This window comes from Mustela erminea, chromosome 9, assembly GCF_009829155.1.
Source record: "Mustela erminea isolate mMusErm1 chromosome 9, mMusErm1.Pri, whole genome shotgun sequence".
Lineage (NCBI taxonomy): Eukaryota > Metazoa > Chordata > Mammalia > Carnivora > Mustelidae > Mustela > Mustela erminea.
Window position 1 is genome coordinate 72081032 of NC_045622.1, and position 22808 is coordinate 72103839.

The 22808-nt window shown below is 39.8% G+C and overlaps 1 protein-coding gene and 1 pseudogene across 1 annotated transcript in view; both read right to left on the bottom strand.

The window, feature by feature from the left end:
- Positions 1-22808, bottom strand: part of TPH1 (tryptophan hydroxylase 1) — a 47669-nt gene that overhangs the window by 6341 nt on the left and 18520 nt on the right. The window contains exons 2-8 of the mRNA XM_032358524.1: positions 12864-12998; positions 10227-10410; positions 7875-7975; positions 4123-4190; positions 3788-3984; positions 1416-1551; positions 121-247 (exon numbers count right to left, since the gene is read on the bottom strand). Of these exons, the coding sequence (XP_032214415.1) occupies positions 121-247; positions 1416-1551; positions 3788-3984; positions 4123-4190; positions 7875-7975; positions 10227-10410; positions 12864-12980 (930 nt within the window). The 5' untranslated portion in view covers positions 12981-12998. The remainder of the gene's footprint in view (positions 1-120; positions 248-1415; positions 1552-3787; positions 3985-4122; positions 4191-7874; positions 7976-10226; positions 10411-12863; positions 12999-22808) is intronic.
- LOC116598972 lies at positions 21184-22522 on the bottom strand (annotated as a pseudogene).

A 22808-nucleotide genomic window follows, 5' to 3' on the forward strand; every position in this document is an offset into this window, starting at 1 on the left:
TTAAATATGAGCAAAGACAAACTGTCTAACAGTCACCTTAAATACGTCCTTTTAAATTGACACTCCCATCCCAAACCTGATAAGAATTACTGATCTCTACAGCTATTTTCCAATTTATACCGTTGCGAGTTTTTGAACAGACTCCTCTGAAGCTCCAAGGGAAGCCAGGCCAATTTCTTGGGAGAACTGAGCAAAACTAGGTTCAGCCAAAAGGGGGACATGACCTAAGAGCTCATGGCAAGTATCTCTGAAAAAGAGGTAAAAGTTCGTCACTCTGTGATGCTCATGTCACATATAAACCACGGTCAACAATTCAATCAAACCAAAATCTGATCTTACTTTGATTCAAGTGGTATTACTCTACAAGTGGACCACGAAAGACACTAGTAATTTACTGAAGAAACTATTTCGGTTCAAAACTTAGACCACTTACAAACAAGATACCCATAGATATGTCTGTCCCACACCCCAACCAAATCAGGTCTCTGCTCAAATGTCACCTTCTTAGTGAGTCCTTGTCTGATCACACTTTTCAAAATTGAAACCCTCCACAATCCACCACATTCCCCTTTCTCTGCTTTACTTTTCTCAGTGGCACTTATCACCATTGATTGGTGATATTAAATATATATATTTACAGGGGCGCCTGGGTGGCTCAGTGGGTTAAAGCCTCTGCTTTCGGCTCAGGTCAGGAACTCAGGGATCTGGGATTGAGCCCCGCATCCAGCTCTCTGATCAGCAAGGAGCCTGCTCCCCCCGCCACTTTACCCCCCCGCCGCCTGCCTCTCTGCCTACTTGTGATCTCTGTCAAATAAATAAATAAAATCTTTTTTTTAATAAAGATTTTTATTTATTTATTTGACAGAGAGAGATAACAAGTAGGCAGAGAGGCAGGCGGAGAGAGGGGGAAGCAGACTCCCTGCTGAGCAGAGAGCCCGATGCAGGGCTCGATCCCAGTACCCTGGGATCATGAACTGAGCCGAAAGCAGAGGCTTTAACCCACTGAATCACCCAGGTGCCCCAATAAATAAAATCTTTAAATATATATATATATATTTATACAGATATAAATTTACATATATTATATATTTATTATATTTATATATATTTACTTGTTTATTATCTCTATTCCCACTGGAATATAAATTCTATGAAGGCAGAAACTTTTGTCTGATTTTTTTACACTCCCTATGCTTAGGTTAGCATTGGGCACCTAACAGGTAACAGGCTGTCAATTAAAAATAGTAATGATAACGGCTAACATACATAGACCATGGAGCGTGTATTATGTGCCAGGCACTGTTCCAAATTTTTTACACGTGTTCATTCATTTAATTGTCACACCAGACTCCTGAAGGAGGTACCATCACCACAAATAACTATTTGATGAATGAATACTAAACGGAAGTACTCACGGCTCTGGGGTATAGAGAGGGTCAGAACTGTGTCTCACGTACTGTGTGCAGTGGAAAACCCGGAAGGCTAAACCTGATAAGAAATCTCTTGGTGACAGGTAACCAGCCACGGGACGGATGGAAAAACCAGTGCGCTCTGCAAAGTAAAGGAGAAAACGAAGAAAATCTTCACCTCAACAGACCATTTTCTGCAACATTTTAATTCTGCCAGTGGTACCCGGTAGCATTTTAAGGGAAAAGATGGAAACTAAACGTACCTGTGTGTACTATGCAGAAGTAATAATTTTCAAGTGCTTACGGTGGGTCAGGCAATGCATTAGACCTTACATATTATATCTACTTTCATGTTTACAATTTGAGATGAAGTTTACTCTTCTCATTGTGACAACTATTAAACTGAGGCTCAGAGAGTCGATAATGTGCCCAAAGTCACACCGTAAATGATAAGGGTAGAATGAGAGCCCAGGTCTCCTTATATTATACCTCACTCTCTCCCTAAAGGATTTAGGATATCTCCTAGACAATCTTACTTCCTTCAAAAAAAAAAAAAAAAATTTAAAAACCAAAAAAATAAAAAAAAACAAAAACATCAACAACAACAAGATCTATTAATTTAGATCAGAACCACTTTTTAAGCTATACACCACTTTTAGCCAGTACTTTCTCTTGCAAAGTATATTTTATCTAAATTGGATGTTGCACTTCGATTCCCAACAGCTATGGCTGCTTGCCCTCCATAGAAGGGGCCAGCCAATAGGGCAGCAGTGACTCAGGGGATAAGTTCAACGCCCGTCATTCATTTCAAACCCTGGCCCTCTGCTCTTCCACTTCCACCCAGTTCCTTTTGTACTTGGATTTCCCCACTCTGATGGGTAGATTTCATAGTCCAACAGAACTCTCCACAATAATGGAAATGCTCTACAGCTAGGCTACTCAGTAAGGTAGCCACTAACCACACGGGGCTATTAAGCACTTGAAATGTGGCTACTGGGGCTAGGAAACTAACATTTTGATTTACCCTAACGTGAATTATTTAAACAACCACATGCATCTAGGGGCCACCAAATTTGATAGTGTGAAGAGCGCTTTCTAACCAATGTTTTGTTTGAACAATCATTTAGGTTTCGGTTTCCCTCTTTGACAATTTCCCCTGAAACACCTTTAGCAACCTGTTCAGCAGCCAGCTCATGCTCCAGACCCCAAGTGAACAGCTTTCCATCTTCTATCCCTAGCAAAATACTTCCTCCAAATCTCAAGCAAATTTAATGTGATAACTTCTACAGCATATGCTTGCCCATCTTTGTCAGACCCATATGTGAGGTCATGTGTGTTGGTTCTCTGTCATCCTAATCACTTTTTTAAAAAATCTACTCTTTATAGGAACCATTTATAGGAGTTCTTCTCTTATAAAACAATAGTGCATTTTTCCTGCTTAGTTTTTCTTAGTTTTGTGCATAGTGGTTGACTAACAAGAATTATGGAGTCAAACAGATATGTAGGTATTTATGATGGTCTATGTAAGAAATTCAAAGATAGAAATTTCAGACCATGATGGAAATAAACATGAAAAACATAACTTCTATTTGTTCCCTAAGGTTCTAGTCTGCTGAGATCAAGGGGAATATTTATTTTTCTTATATATTGTAAACCCTGGAGATCACTGATCATTTTACTTCCTGTACTAGCTAGAAAAAATAAGGAAGCCTGAACCAAATAAGCAGGAAGAACTAAAAGGAAAAAAACTGTTGATGCTTCTTTGTTGATGCTTCTATTAGCACATCTTCTTCCTTGGGAGAAAGATGGGGTCTTAGGGTGGAAAGGAGCTTTGGAGACCATTTACTCCAGTCTTCTCCAAGGAGCCTGAGTGTTCTCTACCACATCCCTGACAAGTGGGTATAGAACTTTTGCATGAAAACCTCCAGGGGTGCAGAAATCTCATGAGCCTGTTCCATTTTCAAATGGCTCATTTAACAAGGTCCTCTCCATTTTGAGTTAAAAGCTTGTAGTTTCTATCCAACTGTCATTTACTTTAGGGTCACATAGTATTCCCTCTATTACATAAGATGATCAGCTAGTATTTAAATAAAGCTATCATGTCCCCTATATCTCCAGGTGAAGCATCCTAAGAGTCCTTCAAACTTTACTTATATATTTTCCAAGCCCCTTATAATTCTGCTCACTTCTCCACATTCACTCTAGATTATAATTGTCCCTCTTTAAATGAGATGCCCAATACTGGGTCCAATACTCCAGGACACAGTGAGGAAAATTCTGACCTCCCATACACTTGAACTTTTTATTCCTCTATTAAAAATTCTGTCATGATCACAACAGAGCTCAACATACCCCTTACAAAAAATTAAGCATATTACCTTTTAAAAAGTTTGAGACATCTTCCAATTGGGGGATATTATCTTCCCGGTATCCACAATATTTAGAAAGCAAAGGTAAGTTCTTGAGATACTCTCTGCAGGCATGGGTTGGGTAAAGTTTGTTGAGCTCTCGGAACACAGTTCCCCAGGTCTTAATCTCCTCTTCAGTGAATTCAACTTTGGGAATGGGGTCTCCACTAGTGAGACATACAGAGTTATTTTGAATTAGCATTCAGTAAAAAATAGTATTTATCTTTTATTTGTTAAATGAGCATAGTCTACTCTATTCATTTTTTATTTCAAAATTGAGTAAGTTATTTTTATAATATACTTACTGTTTATAGTTCATAGCCAAGTCTGCAAAATATTTCCGTCTTTTACGGTAAACATTGTCTTTGAAGCCCTGATAATTAAAGAAAAGTTTAAAAATATCCATATTTTAAAATGTTGACAAATGATATTTAGGGAACTTTTCATTATTACTCAAGTTACGATATTAAAGGACTACATAATTGTAATTTTGAGCAAGCACTGTTTAGAAATGTATGATTATTTTTATTTTAAAGGCAATCTTATGGGTGAGGGGGATGGGATAAGTGGGTGATAAGCATTAAGGAGGGCATGTGATGTAATGATTACTGGGTGTTATATGCAACCGATGAATTACTGAACTCTGAACATCTGAAACTAATAATACACTAAATGTTAATTAATCGAATTTCAATAAAATAAGTTAATAAAAAAGGCAATGTTATATGAAAGCTTAATACTATAATGGCTACTAAATAAAAGATACTATAGATACAAAGATACAAAAATCTTACAGTGGCTACAAAAATAAAATGGTTTGAGGAATAAGAAAAGCATCATCCTAGTTAAACACACAACTCTTTTCCAAATGTGAGATTTTTTTTCTTAATCATTTGACATCTTCAGCTATATTTTCCTGTAATCATAATTCATAATAAAATGGTAACTAATAATACATGGAGTCATGACAACTAAATCTAGCCTTAGATTTCATCACAAAATGCAAACGTATTCATATTTGCTAAAGCAAACAATAATAATAAAAAGATAAAATAGTAATATTAGAATTTATACCTAGAAAATATTTTTTTAAAAACCAAACAGAAAGGGTGCCTGGGTGGCTCAGTTGGTTAAGCGACTGCCTTCAGCTCAGGTCATGATCCTGGAGTCCCAGGATCAAGTCCCGCATCGGGCTCCCTGCTTGGCAGGAGTCTGCTTCTCCCTCTGACCCTCCCCTTCTCATACTCTCTCTCTCTCAAATAAATAAATAAAATCTTTAAAAAAAAAAAAAAACAGAAAAAATAAGACTTCAAAAAGCAAAGCCCAGGGAGTGCCTGGGTGGCTCAGTGGGTTAAAGCCTCTGCCTTCGGCTCAGGTCATGATCCCAGGGTCCTGGGATTGGAGCTCTGCATTGGGCTTTCTACTCAGCAGGGAGCCTGCTTCCTCCTCTCTCTCTCTCTGCCTGCCTCTCTGACTACTTGTAATCTCTGTCAAATAAATAAGTAAAATCTTAAAAAAAAAAAAAAAAAAAGCAAAGCCCAGGAGAAAACAGCCAATAATGCAAAACAGGAAAAAAGGGGAAGACCCCTGAATTATCTCTCTCTAAAGAGAGAATTATTTCTCTTTAACACAGATTTACAAGCCCCTCCTATGCACCTGGCCTTGTGCTAAAATCCAGAGAAACAAACAGGAACAAAGCACAACCTGGGTCTTCAGGGAGTTTACATCAACCAATTATTATGAAACAATATGCTAACTGCCTCAATAGAGATATGCCCAAAATGCCACTGAACTCAAAAGAGAAACTCCTAATCCAGAGTATGTGAAAGAAAGTAGGGGTGGTCAGGAAGGGTTTCCCAACAGTGACTCCCAAGCTAAGTCTCAGAAAAGGAGCGGGGACAGCTGGGTGGGAAAGGACAGAAAGGATAGCATCCGGGTCAGTGCAGCAGTGACAACCAGGAAACTGGGACTGAGGAAATGTGAGCTGGAGCTTGGAGAAGGAGGTGGAGCCTGGCGCAGACTAGTTTGAGGTCTGCTAGTCAGGGTCTGAAACAGCTTGGATTTCAGTCTTTGGGTGATGGGAAGCCATTGGTGATTTCTAAAAAAAAAAAAAAAAAAAAAAAAAAAAACCACGGCTTTATTGATATGTAATTCATACACCATAAAATTTTAAAGTGTACAGTGTCATGATTTTAGTAGTCACAGTGTTGTGCAACCACTTCCACTATAATTTCAGTTTATCCGCAGAAGAAACATCACACTCATGCACAGACTCCCCACCAATTCCCTTCATCTCCAGCCCCTGGCAACCATTAATCTACTTTTTGTTCCTATGAATTTGGGTATTCTGGATATTTCATATAAAAGGAATCATAAACACATGGTCTTTTGTGACCAGCTTCTTCTATTATCACAGTTTTCAAGGTTCCTCCCTGTTGTAGCATGCATGTATCCGTATTTTGTGTTAATTTATGATCACTAATATTCCATTTTATGGACTTACCACAATTTACTGATCTGCTTATCAGTGGATGGACATTTGGGTTGTTTCTACTTTTTTGTTACTATGAATTAAGCTGCTATGAAAATTTGTGTACATGTTTTTGTATGAACATATGCTTTCAATTTTCTTAGGTGGGTACTTAGGTATGGTTGGTGAGTTTTAGGCAGAAAAGGGATAATGCTCATACTGAAGTTTTAGATCATTCTAGTGACTATGAGGAGAATGGGTTTGAGGTGGTGAGTTGAAGGGCAAGGGATCAGTTAAAGTTATGATAGTAGGGATAAATAAGGAACAAATTTAAGCAATATTTAGGAGGTAAAAATCAGTAGCACTTGGTAGTAGATCAGAAAAAATTATTTAGCCACCTCTCCATAAACATGCTCTGGATTTTCTTACCTCTGAACCTTTGCTCATGTTACAATGAACTGTCCTTTCTCCCCATCTCTTACCTGCCAAACTCTTTTAAGACTGTGTTAAAATGTTGCCTTTCTCTGATCTCTTCAACTAGAAGTGTTTGCCTTCTTATGTACACCTCAAAGCAATCTGTTCATTCCACTTAGGACTTTTCACTATTTAATCACATGCTTATTTATAGATGTGTGCTTTATTTTCCAACTAGACTGCAAATGCTTTGAGGGCAAATACAATTACAATTAATAAATTGCTTAACGCGATATTATAGAAAAAAGGGTAGATCAGCTGAGGGCTCTCTAAGGCAATATGCAGCCAATGAACAGATCTACTAAGTGGCAGATCAAAGACCTGCTGCATACAACTCCAAAATGGCACTCATTTTTTTCTCGACCTTCCCAGAACCCTACGACTCCATATGCAACCCTAATGCTCTGGGCTTGCTAATTCTCCAACTCATGCCTGTACTATGTCTCGTATAATTTTCCAAAGAAATAACTTCCCAGTTCATCAACTGCCTAATAAATCAGTCCTGCCGGACACCTAGTAGTAAGTATTTCTCCCTTATCCTTACCGTTCCCCCCCAACCCATTTCCAATAATCCATACCCACTTAAACAAAAACTGCTGCAGATACTGTCTTCATTTTAGCAGAATTCTTGAGAATTCTATACAGAGAAGCTCTTATTAATAGGAATGCCAGACATGGGACAGGTGTTTCAGAGCTAATGAATTTAGATGCTCTTCAGACATTAGTTGGGATTCCACCAATGTGGAAAACTACGGGCACTTCCCAAAATCCAGATTAAAACCAGATCCCATTTGGGGCGCCTGGGTGACTCAGTGGGATAAGCCTCTGCCTTCAGCTCAGGTCATGATCCCAGGGTCTGGGGATTGAGCCCCACATCAGGCTCTCTGCTCAGCGGGGGGCCTGCTCCCCTTCCCTCTCTCTGCCTGCCTCTCTGCCTACTTGTGATCTCTGTCTGTCAAATGGATGAATGGGATCTTTAAAAAAAAAAAAAAACAACCCAGATCCCATTTATTCCGGAATAAGCACTTTCTCCAAAAAAAAAGAAAAGAATTTCCCCCAATTTTTAGTTTGCTTTAAATTATTTTCATGGAAATATTTATTAAAAATATTTACAGGGTGATCGGCATCCAGTTCAGATCCATACATCAGAACTCTGTTGGCACAATGGTCCAGGTCAGAAACCTTCTTTGGAAACCAAGGAACAGTTTCCATACCTGCAAAATACAAAACCAGTAACAGCTGAAGAGATGATCTGAAGGCAATAAGAAAGAAGAAATTAAGAAAGTCATAAGTACATTTGGATGAAATTTTTTTTTTGTAGCTTGTACTTTGAGGCAAAATTTATATAAGTAAATTGCCCTTTTTCTAATAAGTAAAATTCAATCAAAATTTTTTAGTTCAAAGAAATTTTTGAGCCTTGATTTCCTAAGTATTGGAAAAATGCTATACTTTAGTAATAGAACTAAAGTATCAAAAAAATTGTATAAGCTACATATTAACTATCCTTTTCAAAAAAGCAGAATGAGGTGCTAATTTAATGAGAATTTTGAATGTTTGTTTTCATTGATGCAAAGGCTTTTAGAGATCACTGATGCCTTTGTCACTTTGATCTCTCACCCCCTCACCTTCCCTCCGAGATACAAGCCCTCCTGTAACTCTGGGCATTTGCACCTGCTGTTCTCCTTCTCTCCCCCACCACACCCGCCCCCACCCCCCGCCCCCACCCTTCTATTTTCCTAAGAATATCCTTTTCCTCCTTCAAGACCCAAATCAAATGAACCTTCCCCAACCCTGTAGGTGGAGCTAATTCTCTGTCCCTGGGGCTCTGATTCTCTGACACTGATCTGCTTATATCTGTCTTATGGGAAAGATCGGGAAGGACTCTAGGGGAAGGGCTATTATGTTTGTATCCCTGTTTCTTCTGTAGAAATAACTGACATAAATCAGTATTCCCTAAATATCAACTGAACCATTTAGACCCTAGAAAACTCCTCATTTTACAGATGGGATAATCAAAGCTCGGAGAGGTAGTTTATCCAAGGTAACTCATCTGTATTGGAAGAGAGAGGACTAGAATTCAATCCACCTTGTTCCAGCCTAATGCTCTTTTTAACATACGCAAAAGTGATAGTCAAGTAGATTTAACCAGAAATACCACAAGTGCACAAGTCACTCAAAATAGACAGGAGCAGAGTCCTAGGCTCCTGCCCCACCAGCTGTTAACCCTTTGGTTATTTGTAGTGGGCCTGGGACATGGAGGGTAGCATCTGGAGCACACAGCCTTCAGGTATGGCGGGGATATGCAAGGGACTCGGGGAAACAGCTATCTGGCACTCATGAATAGAGGCATATTATTATTTTAATAACTTACATAGCCATACAAATACATAACAAATGAGTATCAGCCCCGATTACACCCCAGTACTGTGCATGTTCTAAGGGATTACTCTAAATTATATACTATATACAAAATGTGGTTCAATTATCCTTTTATCTTTTGTCCCAAGGATTTTTTCCACAACAGAAGTTCTTAGCCACCTGAAACTTTAGGAGGCTTTGTGGCTTTTCACTTGCTTTTGGTGGGAGTGGGGAAAGGGAGGACTGTCTAAAGAGTGTATTCACGGGGCGCCTGGGTGGCTCAGTGGGTTAAAGCCTCTGCCTTCGGTTCAGGTCATGATCCCAGGGTCCTGGGATCGACCCCCACATCGGGCTCTCTGCTCAGCAGGGAGCCTGCTTCCTCCTCTCTCTCTGCCTGCCTCTCTGCCTACTTGTGATCTCTGTCTGTCAAATAAATAAATAAAATCTTTTTTAAAAAAGTGTATTCACATCATAGTTGTCAGCGACTGTCAATATTCTCAACAAATTTGAATATTCACTTCATATCTGCCAGATGCTAAGTAAGCCCTGTGGGAATTTCTAAGTGCTCAGGAATTGTAAATTGAAGGTTTGCGAAATTAAGAAACACTTGATGATTTGGAAACTGAGAAAACTTAATCAATTTCCAACCATTCTGAATTCTTTCTTTTTTTTTTTTTTTTAAAGATTTTATTTATTTATTTGACAGAGAGAGATCACAAGTAGGCAGAGAGGCAGGCAGAGAGAGAGAGAGGAGGAAACAGGCTCCCTGCTGAGCAGAGAGCCCGATGCGGGACTCGATCCCAGGACCCTGAGATCATGACCCGAGCCGAAGGCAGCAGCTTAACCCACTGAGCCACCCAGGCGCCCCTGAATTCTTTCTTATACCCAGTGTTTCCCTTTCATTTCTCTCACACTTGATAAAATGTTACTTCATAAGTGTTCTATAGTATTTTGAGCAATTACATTTTGGGCTCCCTTCAGTACCAAACTAAGGAATTTGAAGAGACAGTGTTTTATTTTTATGTTCATGCCTTCAAGATAAATATAAGATTGGACACACTTTATGTACTTAATCTTCTGAGTGGGATTTTCACTTTTCAAACTTACCATCTTCCTTTACAGTAAAATTATCTGGTGGATTCACAGAGAGAACGTTAGTATGGGACTTCAACAGATGAAAAATGTCATTCAACTGTTCTCTGTTGATATCACAGTCCACAAAAATCTCAAATTCTGAGTTTCTTCTCTTTGATTTTCGAGACTCGATATGTAACAGGTTCACATGCTTCTCCTGAGTAAGGCAGAGAGTAAAGACACATATGACAGCCTCAAGTGGTAATAGTCGCTGAGCTCATTACTTTCACTGCCACTAAAAATCAATTCCACACTTGCCATCATAGTCAAAAGAGAAAAATGGTGTCTTTAATCCTGCCAACAGCAAAATAACTCCCCCTAAATATTATTTCTGTTCAAAAAAATTTGAAAAATTTATCATACCCTCCAGAAACTAATAAAATAACACCTACTAGAAGGCCCTCAATTGCCAGAACTGAACAGTCTCAAATCAAAATATCAATTCTCCCAGATAAAAAGAAACTTTCAAAAATTGATCACAAATGAAAGTGTTTTCAAAAAGTGATATTATTGTTAGTCCTTTAGAAAGGAAAGTTTCCTTTGTGAATATGCATTTAATAAAATTAGATGAACAGCTTGAACAGTGTCTTTAATACCTCAAATCTCTTAAGCTACAAACTTAGTAACCAGCTGAAGCAGATTACTTCTTCTGCTCTCTTCCCATGCCAGCCCAAACTGGGTGCCATATGTGCAAACCTGTGGGAGGAGGATATCTTCTCTTACCAACTTGGATAGCTGAGGACCAGCACCAGTGGCATAATAATGAAAAATAAGAACCACGGGCACCTGGGTGGCTCAGTGGGTTAAGCCTCTGCCTTCGGCTCAGGTCATGATCTCAGGGTCCTGGGATTGAGCCTCACATCGGGCTCTCTGCTCAGCAGGGAGCCTGTTTCCTCCTCTCTCTCTGCCTGCCTCTCTGCCTGCTTGTGATCTCTGTCTTTCAAATAAATAAATAAAATCTTTAAAAAAAAAAAAAGAAAAATAAGAACCAATTACTCAACATCTAAAAAAATGAGATTAGAATAGCTGATTTCCAACACTAACCAGTTCAATTTGAATTAACTTGGTGGACACCTAAGTAGCCAGGTAAGAACTGTGAAGTATACAAAGAAAAGCAAGTCAAACAAGGAGTTTATCATCTAGTTGGCTACCACAGGAAAGGCTAAAAGAAAACACAAGTAGTAAGTATTTAGGTGCAGAAGATGTTCTGGGAAAAAGCATTATGAGCCAGAGAAAGTAGACATTTTCATGAAGCAGATAGGAACTGAGATGAGTCTTAAAGAATAGGTAGAGTAGGAAGACAGAAGGGTAGAAGGAGGATTCTAGATGCAAAGATAGAGATGAAGTAAGAATTATTAGGAACATGAACCAACAAGAAAAAAGAGTATCAGGGATGTTGGGAAAACTGTCGGGACAACATCAAAATAAAAAGCTTCTGCACAGGGGTGCCTGGGTGGCTCAGTGGGCCTCTGCCTTCGGCTCAGGTCATAATCTCAGGGTCCTGGGATTGAGCCCCATATCGGGCTCTCTGCTCAGCAGGGAGCCTGCTTCCCCCTCTCTCTCTGCCTGCCTCTCTGCCTACTTGTGATCTCTGTCTATCAAATAAATAAATAAAATCTTAAAAAAAAAAAAAAAAGCTTCTGCACAGCAAAGGAAACAACCAACAAACCTGAAAGGCAACTTACTGAATGGGAGATGATACTTGCAAATGACATATATGATAAAGAGTAATATCCAGTGTATATAAAGAACTGATACAACTCAACACCCCAAAAACAATTAATCCAAATTTGAAACCAGTAAGACAATACTTGACATTACCCAAGTTCTGTTTTCCTCACTTGTGAACACATGGATTTGTAAATGCCCTGTTTTCTTAGGATGGATTTATCGGTGGGGGGCACCTGGGTAGCTCAGTCAGTTAGGTAAACCTCCAGCTCTTGATTTTGTCTCAGGTCATGATCTCGGAGTCATGAGCTCAAGCCTTGCATAGGGCTTTATCCTGAGCACTGAGAGTGGAGCCTGCTTAAGATTCTCTCCTCTCACTGCACCACCCCCCAGCTCATGCATGCATGTTTCTCTCAAAAAAAAAAAAAAAATTAAAAGATGGATTTATGGAAGTGGAATAACTGGGTCAAACTGCATGAACATCTTAAGATTCCTAATACATATTGTTTCACTACACATTATGCCAATTTACGCTTGCACCAAAGCTGTATTTAAGTTCCAAATGCATTGAGGCTTTGACAGTAGGGAACAGTATAATTTTGGAATTTTTGTTATTTTGCTCTATTAAAAATACCATGGAATATATTACTAATGTCATCAAATAATATTAAAAATTTAATATTCTATTTAATTAAAACAAAATCAAAATCTGCTTCTCTGAAATCTGTGAAGTGAATCCTTCCTCCCATTTGTGTCTTCTTTTCTGTAAATGGTTTGTATCCCTTGCCCATTTGTTAGAATTGAGCAATATTTTATAAACTTAAGTGCTTAAGAAATTTCTTCCATCCATCTCCAAAGAATTTACACTAATTTATATTTTAAATATAATTTTAGAGACTCATTTGAGAAGATGACTATGCAAAAACCATGGAGAGTGCTTACCTGGAAAATTTTCAGTGCTTTTATGAGTCCACCAACTTCATTCTTCAAGGAAAAAATGAGGGTTGCTCTCCCTCTTTCTAAGGAATGGTCTTTATTTTCCTTATTGTCTTCAATCATGGTGAATTTGGTGTAGTTCTCTAAAAATGAAGTATGAAAACAGAAAGAGGGCTCTAAAAAAGAAGTTGTGCAATATAGACTATATATGATAATATTTGAAACCAGTAAGACAATACTTGATAATATTACCCAAAGTTCTGGCTTCCTCACTTGTGAAACATGGATTTGTAGATACCCTTCATAAGACTATAATGAGACCAATGTAAGATAAAACATGGCCTAACATAGCTCTTAGGATATAATGAGCATACAATGCATGTTGCTAGTTTCCTTTTTCTTCTTTTCTAATCCAATCCCTTCAGGGTGTAATTCATGCCCGCTGGCTTCCTGCAGTTCTCCTACTGTGGCCTGAACTGGGCACTCCTTCTCTATGAAAGCCTACCCTCCCTCCCCCACAATTTCAGCACTTTATTATATTGGGTCTCTAGTGTTTTATTCATGCAGGTCTTGTCTTTCAACAAGACAGCAAGCCCTTCAGAACAGGGACAAGTCCTTCTATTTCTTTTGTAAATTCAAGAACCTGGCAGCTCGGGGCACATGGGGGACCACAAGTTCCCTTAGCTATTTAAGGCACCAAGAAAAGACTGGGATATATAATTCAACGTTTACTTTTTGATTCATTGAGTTTTAATAAAAGCTGCTTAAATATTTTTAATTGTGTCAGTTTATTCTCTATAACTAAAACAATCTCTATGCCAAATGCTTTAAAACCAAAAATCTGGTTAAACTTAATAAAAGTCTGGATTTTTCTGTGATTCAACTGTTTACTAATGGTAAAATAAATGAAATTTCAATCCAAGCACATTCATGTGTCTAAAATATCATAGTCAGTGTTAAAGCAGTAAGGAATAAAAAACAAAGAAGACAATTTGCCCGCAATGGATTCACAGGTTTATGTACAAGGGAGGGGGAAGAGAGACAGATTTCCCAATAAGCACAAATAAGCGAAGATAATAAGACCCTGAGATCCCAGCTATGATATCTGAGGGGCACACCACCCCCCCCCAACCTCCACCTTCCCATCCTGTGACAAATATCCTAAAGATAAACAGAGATGGCTTCTGGCCCATCCATAAGTCTGATCAGAAAGGATTTATGAATGAGAAACAAGAGGTCTTAAAAGAGACTTTCAGCTGCAAAGAAACTGTACCTTTGGTAAACTTACAGTATATACAGGAAATTCTGAACTGGTAGCTCTGAGACTAAAAATTGAGGGGTGCATTCTCAAAATACATTTAGAAATGTGAAAACCTTTTGAGACATTTCTTACCTAACTATCACTGAAAGGTCATAGGCTTTTTTTTTTTCTACACAGAGTATGGGTAATTTTGTCCTATGGTATATAAATGCAAACAGTAAGAGACATAAAATCATATGGCAAATTGCTAGTAACAAATTCATCTACAAATTCACCTGGACAAGTTCTAATTTCTATGTGTATAAGTTTCCTTATTTGTAAAATTGGAGGGAAGATAACTGACATCAGTCTCATGGTTATAAGGAGGATTTACTTATATATATATTTAATGTGTATAAAACAATTAGAACAGTTGCTGACCTACACAAAGTACTCAGTTAATAGCTCTAATAATGGGAAGTGCATCCCAAATTTCCTCATCTTCAAAAAAAGTTAAAATATTAAATATAATAAAAATGACATTCTAGGGGCGCCTGCGTGGCTCAGTGGGTTAAAGCCTCTGTCTTCGGCTCAGGTTGTGATCCCAGGGTCCCAGGGTCCTGGGATCGAGCCCCACATCCGGCTCTCTGCTCGGCAGAGAGCCTGCTTCCCTTTCTCTCTCTCTGCTTGCCTCTCTGCCTACTTGTGATCTCTGTCTGTCAAATAAATAAATAAATAAAATCTTTTAAAAAAATGACATTCTAAATTCCTCTGGCTAAGAATTTTCTTGCCTGGGGAATTAAGCATGTCACAAGATGGTAAAGGTTGTTTTATGACATGAAACTAAGTATTCTTTTGTCTTAATGTGATTTTCAGTTTCATTAGTTTATTTATATGAAACCCCTAAAATATATTAAGTTTCAAATCTCAAGTGAATGATTCAGCAACACATTTGTAAGTAGATGAAGACCCTAGTCAATCTATATTTACTAAGCCCCCATTTTCCTTGATACTGTCCCCATGACATGCTGAAGAAAAAGGATTCTGCAAATATAAGCTTCTTCCTAATACACCATCGTGTTCATAATGAAAGCAAATTTTAACAACTGGGAGCAAGGACCAGAGAACAGTAGAGAAAGATGATTTTTGCCAGTCAGTGAGAAAACTTGACAAAATTTCAGATCTCCTGACAGTTCATCCTTCAATGATCTTTCAGAGTTTAGAATGCAACTCTTGTATAAAGCTATATAAAGATTTCCTCTCACATTTCAAAATTAGCCCTTAAGCTCCCCTAGGAGCCATTATAAAAAGGTAGTAACAGTCATGGCTGGTCTCACTCCATCCTTTTGGATTTCAAAAATCTCTCTTCTTTCCCTGGTTCTGGAATATATCTAGTTTTGCCACCAATATCTCTTTATTGGGTTGAGGAGAGAAGGGTGAAGGATACCTTAACAGAATATCTATTGTGCACAAGGCATTTTATATTGAAATTTAGAAACATTCCTATCCTTAAAGTTTCTCAAAAGGAACTTTTGATAAAAATAATTAATTGATTAATTAAAAATAAAAATAAAATAAAAACCTAGAAGAAAACAATTCTCATCTACTCCCCTAACCCCACCCTCTACCTACTGCCCAACCCCCCAAAATAAGTTTACAGAATATAGGGCTCTGATCTAAGAGCATAACTTTGGTTGAGCTTATGAGGCATCAGTCCTTTTTTCCCTTTATTCAACTACCCCCCCAAACCCTTTTCAGAACCTCAACATTTTCTCTTGTCACTTTGTTTCCTGTCTCCCTTCAGCATATCTACCCCCTCTACTTCTTCAGGGGCAAAAACCATAGCACAGCCTGGTAAGATAAAAAGCTATATAGTGTCCAATGCATTACTCCTGTTTAAACCCATGTCTCATTCAAAAAAGAAAAAAAAAGTATATATCTTATTAAAAAAAAAAACTAATGAGCCAATGCCAACTGGTATTTTCCCCTTTCCCTCAAAAGGCAGGGAGTTGTTCTGCTTCATCTCCTGGCCGGACTAAAAATGGACTAGCGTTCTGGATATACCGTGGGAAATAAGGAAGACATATCAAGAAGGAGTCAGAAGATCAACAGCTCCTTGAAAAGTAGAGGTCAAGGTGCTTAAATCGACTAGTTCCTTTCTCCCTTCAGTTAAATCAGTAACAGGTATAATTTAAATGTATCTTTTCTAAGAAGCACAAAGCACTATCAAATTAAAATATTTTGAAATCACAGATGCTGTTTGAAGACAGAGCTAAAAGCTGTGGAAAGGACTGATGCGGAGGGAGAGAATCTTCCAGAGAATCTTGCTTTTCTTTTTTGACTTGGGGAAAGGAATAAGAATGAAAGTGAAGATGAAATAAAAGAGAAAACAGTGCCCATGAAAAACATTTTCCAGGCACCTGGGTGGCTCAGTGGGTTAAGTCTCTTCCTTCAGCTCAGGTTATGATCCCAGTGTCCTGGGATCAAGCCCCGCATCGGGCTCTCTGCTCAGCATGGAGCCTGCCTCCTCCCCTCTCTCTGCCTGCCTCTCTGCCTACTTGTGATCTCTGTCTGTCAAATAAATAAACAAAAAATCTTTTAAAAAGTTAAAAAAATTTTCCTAGGAAATAAAGGCACTGGCAAGGAAAATGGAAATAGAAGACATATCCCTACCTGAAGATAAGCTAATATGATAACAACATATATACAAGTAAACTCCAGTGCTGAAATTCATAAACCACACATGATGTCTTTACAGGAACACTTCTAGTTACTTTAAGCTGTGTTCACATCTACTTTTAAAGCAGATAAATGAATTCCATCCTTCTTTGAGAATTAATTGGTGGGTACAAACTTACTGGATGGATTAGAACTAGAACTCCAGTATTTTCCCCCAAATCAACTAGAGTAGAACATCAGTGGGGAATTAATTTTAACCCACTGAAACCAAACGGTCAGAGGCAAGCTTAAGCTTACCTGCTGGATGTGAACTACTAGCACTGTCAGTTGTAACCTTGTACTGTGTTAGGGTGCTGGTGATGAAGGTAGGTGTGATGCTGAGAGGCTTGGCAACTGAAATGTCCTTTTCTTTGGAGATGTCTAAGGGAAGGTTCCCTTCATGGGAGAAGGAAAAAAGAGGTGCTGCCATTTGGTCAAGAGGAAGGAAAGGAAGAAGAATGCATTTGTTTCTTGTTAACACAAAGGAGTCATACAGATTTTAGTTCAACTCTGAATTTCCCAAGAAATGCAAAAATAAAGTCTTTTTCATCAACTGCAAAGACATCCAATCTGGCCCTAATGCACCTCTCTAGCTTGTTACCCTATCACTCTCCATTCCTTCACCGCATTCCATCCACCGTTCTGTTCTAGACTTCTCTGCAAAGCTCCTTCCCACTTCAGGCCCTTCCCACATGCTTACCCTAAAGATCTCCACCCTCACAGGCCAACTCTGTCTCCTTACCTGATTATCTTGTCCCATCCTTTATTTAGATTTTCACTTCAGGGTCAGTATCTTCCCTGAAGTAAACTATCCCCCGGTCTAAGTTAGGTTCGCCAAAAAGGGTAGAAGAAAAGAAGAATCACCACAGGGGTACAATTTCGACTCCCCATATCTAGATCTCCACAGGAAGTTACTTCCTGAGAGAGTGACCCTGCCTCTGCGCACTGACCCAGCGTCCCCAAATCCTCGACTATGGTGGTCCCTGATCCCAGCGGGAAGGAGCCACCCCACTCACCTGTGAGGCTGCTGATGATAAGCTGAAACTGCCTGCGGCACGGCACTGTCCGCCTCTTATAGGAAGCGGGAGTCTTAGCGGGCCAATAGGCGCCCGAGGCGGCTGGGAAGCAGCCAATGAGAAGGGAGTTCGCCTGCAGGGCGGGCGGGGGCGAGTCGGCCCGGAGCTGACCGCGGCTTGGTGCTGACGGTCCCCGCCAGCCTGCACACTTAGCCTTTAGATATATGCGACTCGTGTTTTAATTAAGCTAATGCCAGGCCATTCTTAACTACATAAGCCTAATATTAAACAACCCAGCGCTGGAAATTCCCTCCAAACCAAGATGACATCTATTGACATAATGACCTTCTATAGGCTTATCTGTTTCTCCCGGTGGGCACCAAAGCAGGAATTCCCCCCTCCTCCCCCATGTCTCTGTGCTTCTGGTTTATTTGATAGCCCAGCCCTACTTCACCATTCTTTTGGTGGCTTCCCTTGTTCCTTGAGGAAGAGCAATATTTTAAATTATTAGAAAGGAAGAGCTCAACAGGCTTCCAATTAAAGAAATGTTAAAGATGCTAGCAGATGAGAATGCTTTATGAGCAGAAAAAATGTTTGAACAACATGACACAAAAGCCAAATATTTGGACTAGGTTATTTATTGGTTGAGTGCTCAGTCCCTTAGATCCTGTCCCAAAGGACTATGTATGTAACACATTATATTGTAGGATATTTTCCTTCATTTTTTTAAGTCACGTTTATTAATGTATAATTTACATACAGTAAAATCCCCCCTTTGGAGATGTACAGTTCTGCATGTTTTGACAAACACATACAGTTGTGTAACCACCAAACAAAATATAGAACATTTCCATCACCTCAAAGAAAGTCCCCTCGTTTCAATCCTTCCTCTATGTTCAGAGCAGGCAATGCAGCATCTTTGACTCTCCCTCTGACTTGCCTGCCTCCTGCTATCACTTTGTAAGGACCTTTGTGATTACTTTGTGCCACCCAGATAACCCAGGATAATCTTCCCATCTCAGAATCCTTAATCACATCTGCAAAGTCCCTTTTGCCATGAAAAAATAACATATTCATAGGTTACAAAGATTAAGACATGGACACCTCTTGCCAAAATTAGAAGTTTTTGAGTGGTATCCAGATGGGAAATGGTCTTTTTCCTTATGTTTGTACTACTTTCTAGATCTGTGAACATCTTTTTTTTTTTAAGATTATTTATTTATTTGAGAGAAAGAGTGCACGCATGAGCAGGGGGGAGCAGCAGGGGGAGAGGCAGACTCCCTGTTGAGCAGGGAGCCCAACATGGGGCTTGATCCCAGGACCCCGAGATCATGACCCGAGCCAAAGGCAGAAGATTAATGACTGAGTCACCCAGGCATCCCAAGATCTGTGAAAATCTTTGGCAAGGAGTTTTCTGATCCAGAGATGTGATTTTTGAGATATTAAAAGTACTGATTCAATAGCTGGAGGAATACTCCATTGCACTCCCTGGATCTTCAGCAGGACATATTTGAGAGGGACACATCCCAATTTCCTGTTTCTCATATGCTAACCTGCCCTGGGGGTATCTGTGGATTGGTCCTTCTTGATCTTTACCAGCTCTTCCTCTTCTTGCCCCCAGATTCTTCTGAGAACCCCAAGGTTCTTCTGAGCAAGGATCTAGGCCTTCTTCTCTCAGTCTATACCCTTTTCCTTACCAATGTTATCACCTCTCCTGTTTTTAAATGCTCTTGGTATGCTAACAATTCCAAAATATATAGTCCAAGACCAAACCTTCCTTATGAACTCCAGACCTTTATATCCAATAGCTTATTTTATTCCCTACCTCCATAACACATTGGCATCTTGACGTCTCCAAAAGAGGACCTGGGAAAGTAGCAAGTGTTGAAGAGGACGTGGAGGATACGCAAATTGTCGCACGCTGCTGGTGGGAATATAAAGTGATTCGGCCATTGTGGAAAACAGTTTGGGTTCCTCAAAAAGTTTAACAAAGAATTAACGTATGACCTGGTAATTCCACACCTAGGTATACACTCAAAAGAAATGAAAACAGAATCTAAGCAAATCCTTATACACCAATGTTCACAGCAACACTAATCACAATAGCTGAAAGGCAGACACAAAAGTCCATCCAAATGTCTGTAAATGGATAAATGGATAAACAAACTATGGTATACACATACAATGAAATACTGTCCTGCCATAAAAAACAGGGAAGTACCGGGCTGCCTGGGTGGATCAGTGGGTTAAGCCTCTGCCTTTGGCTCAGGTCATGATCTCAGAGTCCTGGGATCAAGCCCCGAATCGGGCTCTCTGCTCAGCAGGGAGACTGCATCCCCCCCCACCCTTCCTACTTGTGATCTCTGTCTGTCAAATAAATAATTAAAATCTTAAAAAAAAAACAACAACAGGGAAGTACAAATACATGCTACAACCTGAATGAGCCTGGAAAACGTTATGCGATCTGAAAGACAGACACGAAAGGTCACACTATTGTACAATTCAATTCATAGAAAATATCCACAATAGGTAAATCCATAGAAACAGAATGCATTGTGGTGGCTGCCAAGGGCAGAGAGGGGGAGATAAGGAGTAACCATTTAGTGGGTACAGGGTTTTATTTTGGGATGATGGAAATGTCTTGGAACTAAACAGAGATAGTGGTTACACAACATTGTCAAAGTACTAAATGCATTGCTCAGTTTAAAATGGTTAATTTTATGTTATAAGAATTTCATACCAATAAAAAAAGATCTCCCTGACTGCCTCAAGTCTCTTTTCTTCCTGCTTTTGCTTCTTTTTCATCTCCTTCACCCCACAATGACTAAATTTGATCTCTTCTACCTCTAATACTTGAACTCATCTACTCCTCTCTATCTCCTCTGCCACTAAGCCAGTCCAATCCAACACCATCTTGTCTCTGAAATACTGCAATTATCTCTTCACTGGTTCTTTTTTCTTCCTCCATTCTTATTTTTAAACTACACCAAGAACTACTGTTGAGTCTACACAATCATTTTTGCCACACTTTACAAATGCAAACAACAAATATGTCACTACACCAACCATAACCATAAAATGGCTCCCCATTATTCATAGGATGAAGTTTACTTATATTTCTTAAAAGACACATCTAGGGACGCCTGGGTGGCTCAGTTGGTTGGACGACTGCCTTCGGCTCAGGTCATGATCCTGGATTCCCGGGATCGAGTCCCGCATCGGGCTCCCGGCTCCAGGGGGAGTCTGCTTCTCTCTCTGACCTTCTCCTCGCTCATGCTCTCTCTCACTGTCTCTCTCTCAAATAAATAAATAAATAAAAGACACATCTAAATGATCAGACTATTACATTTAGCAATCAACAGCATGGGTGCAATAAAAACTACATTAAAACCCTTTGTTGGAATACTTTACATTTTCCGCAGAATAGATACTAAAATAACCTGCTATACAATTAGTCACAAACACCGTCCTTGAGTTTTTTTACCCAGACACATGAGGATTGTCTAAAGCATGCCTTCTTTGTAGCAGTTCAGCCCTGCCCCCACTCTGCTAGGCTGAGTTGACAAATCTGTTGTAACAGATTTGTAATAGCTTCCCTGTTCCTTCTCTGGCTCTCTTCTCTGCTACGCTTTGTTTCCTGACAGCAATGAAAACCTCCTGTCACTGCTGTCCCTCCTGCTGCTGCTGCTGCTGCTGCAGCCGCCACTGCCACCTTGATTTAATGGTCTGGCAAAGTATTGGCTTCCACCACCACAGGGCCCAGAGCTTCTGTCTCCAAAATTTCCTCATTTCAAGGGTCCATACTTTGAAGATTGATTGTTGTAGTTGCCAAAATCATTACAGTTTCTGCCACCTCCAAAGCTGTTTCCATCATCACCAAATCTGTTACAGCCGTCGCCAGGGCCCCATATCCCTCCCCACCTCAACCGCCACCCACTGAAATTCCCTCCACAACCAAAGTTGTCACTCCAACCAAAACCACCTCCATGACCTCCACCAAAGTTTCCAGAACCACTTTGACCTCTCTCAGTGAAAGAAGCACTAATTTCTTGTTTAGTTAGGACTCTCCTTACTTCACAGTGGTGGCCATTCACAGTATGGGAATTTTGAATGACGGTCTTGTCTACAAAGTCATGGTCATCAAATTTTACAAAAGCAAAGCCTCTCTTTCTGCCACTGCTTCCATCAATTGTGATTTCAATCACTTCAAAATTTCCCCTACTGTCCAAAATAATCTCTTAGATAATGCATTTCAGTGTCTTCTTAATGCCACCAACAAAAATCTTTCTCATGGTTAAGTGGGCACCAGGTCTTTGAGAATCTTAAGACAGCCCTCTTTGTTTCCACACTCTTCTGTCCACCTTGTATGGCCTTGCATTCATGGCGGCATCCGCCTCTTCCACAGGAGCAGAGGTGACAAACCCAAAGCCTCTGGAGGGTTTGGTGTTTGGATCTCTCATATTCACACAGCCTGCGGGCGTTCTCCATTGCTCAAAATGGCTCCTCAGATGTGCATTGGTTGTTTCAAAGCTCCAACTTCTGATGAAGCGCTTCCACAGCTTTTCAGGCTCTTTGGGAGACTCTGGCTTAGACATGACAGCAGTGGGAGGGAAGACTGTAACTATCCGTACTCAGCAGCATCCGCAGGCTGGAAGACGGGGGATGACCTTTTAAAGTCTTTTTCATCAACTGCAAAGACATCCAATCTGGCCCTAATGCACCTCTCTAGCTTGTTACCCTATCACTCTCCATTCCTTCACCACATTCCATCCACCGTTCTGTTCTAGACTTCTCTGCAAAGCTCCTTCCCACTTCAGGCCCTTCCCACATGCATACCCTGAAGATCTCCACCCTCACAGGCCAACTCTGTCTCCTTACCTGATTATCTTGTCCCATCCTTTATTTAGATTTTCACTTCAGGGTCAATATCTTCCCTGAAGTAAACTATCCCCCGGTCTAAGTTAGGTTCGCCGCTTG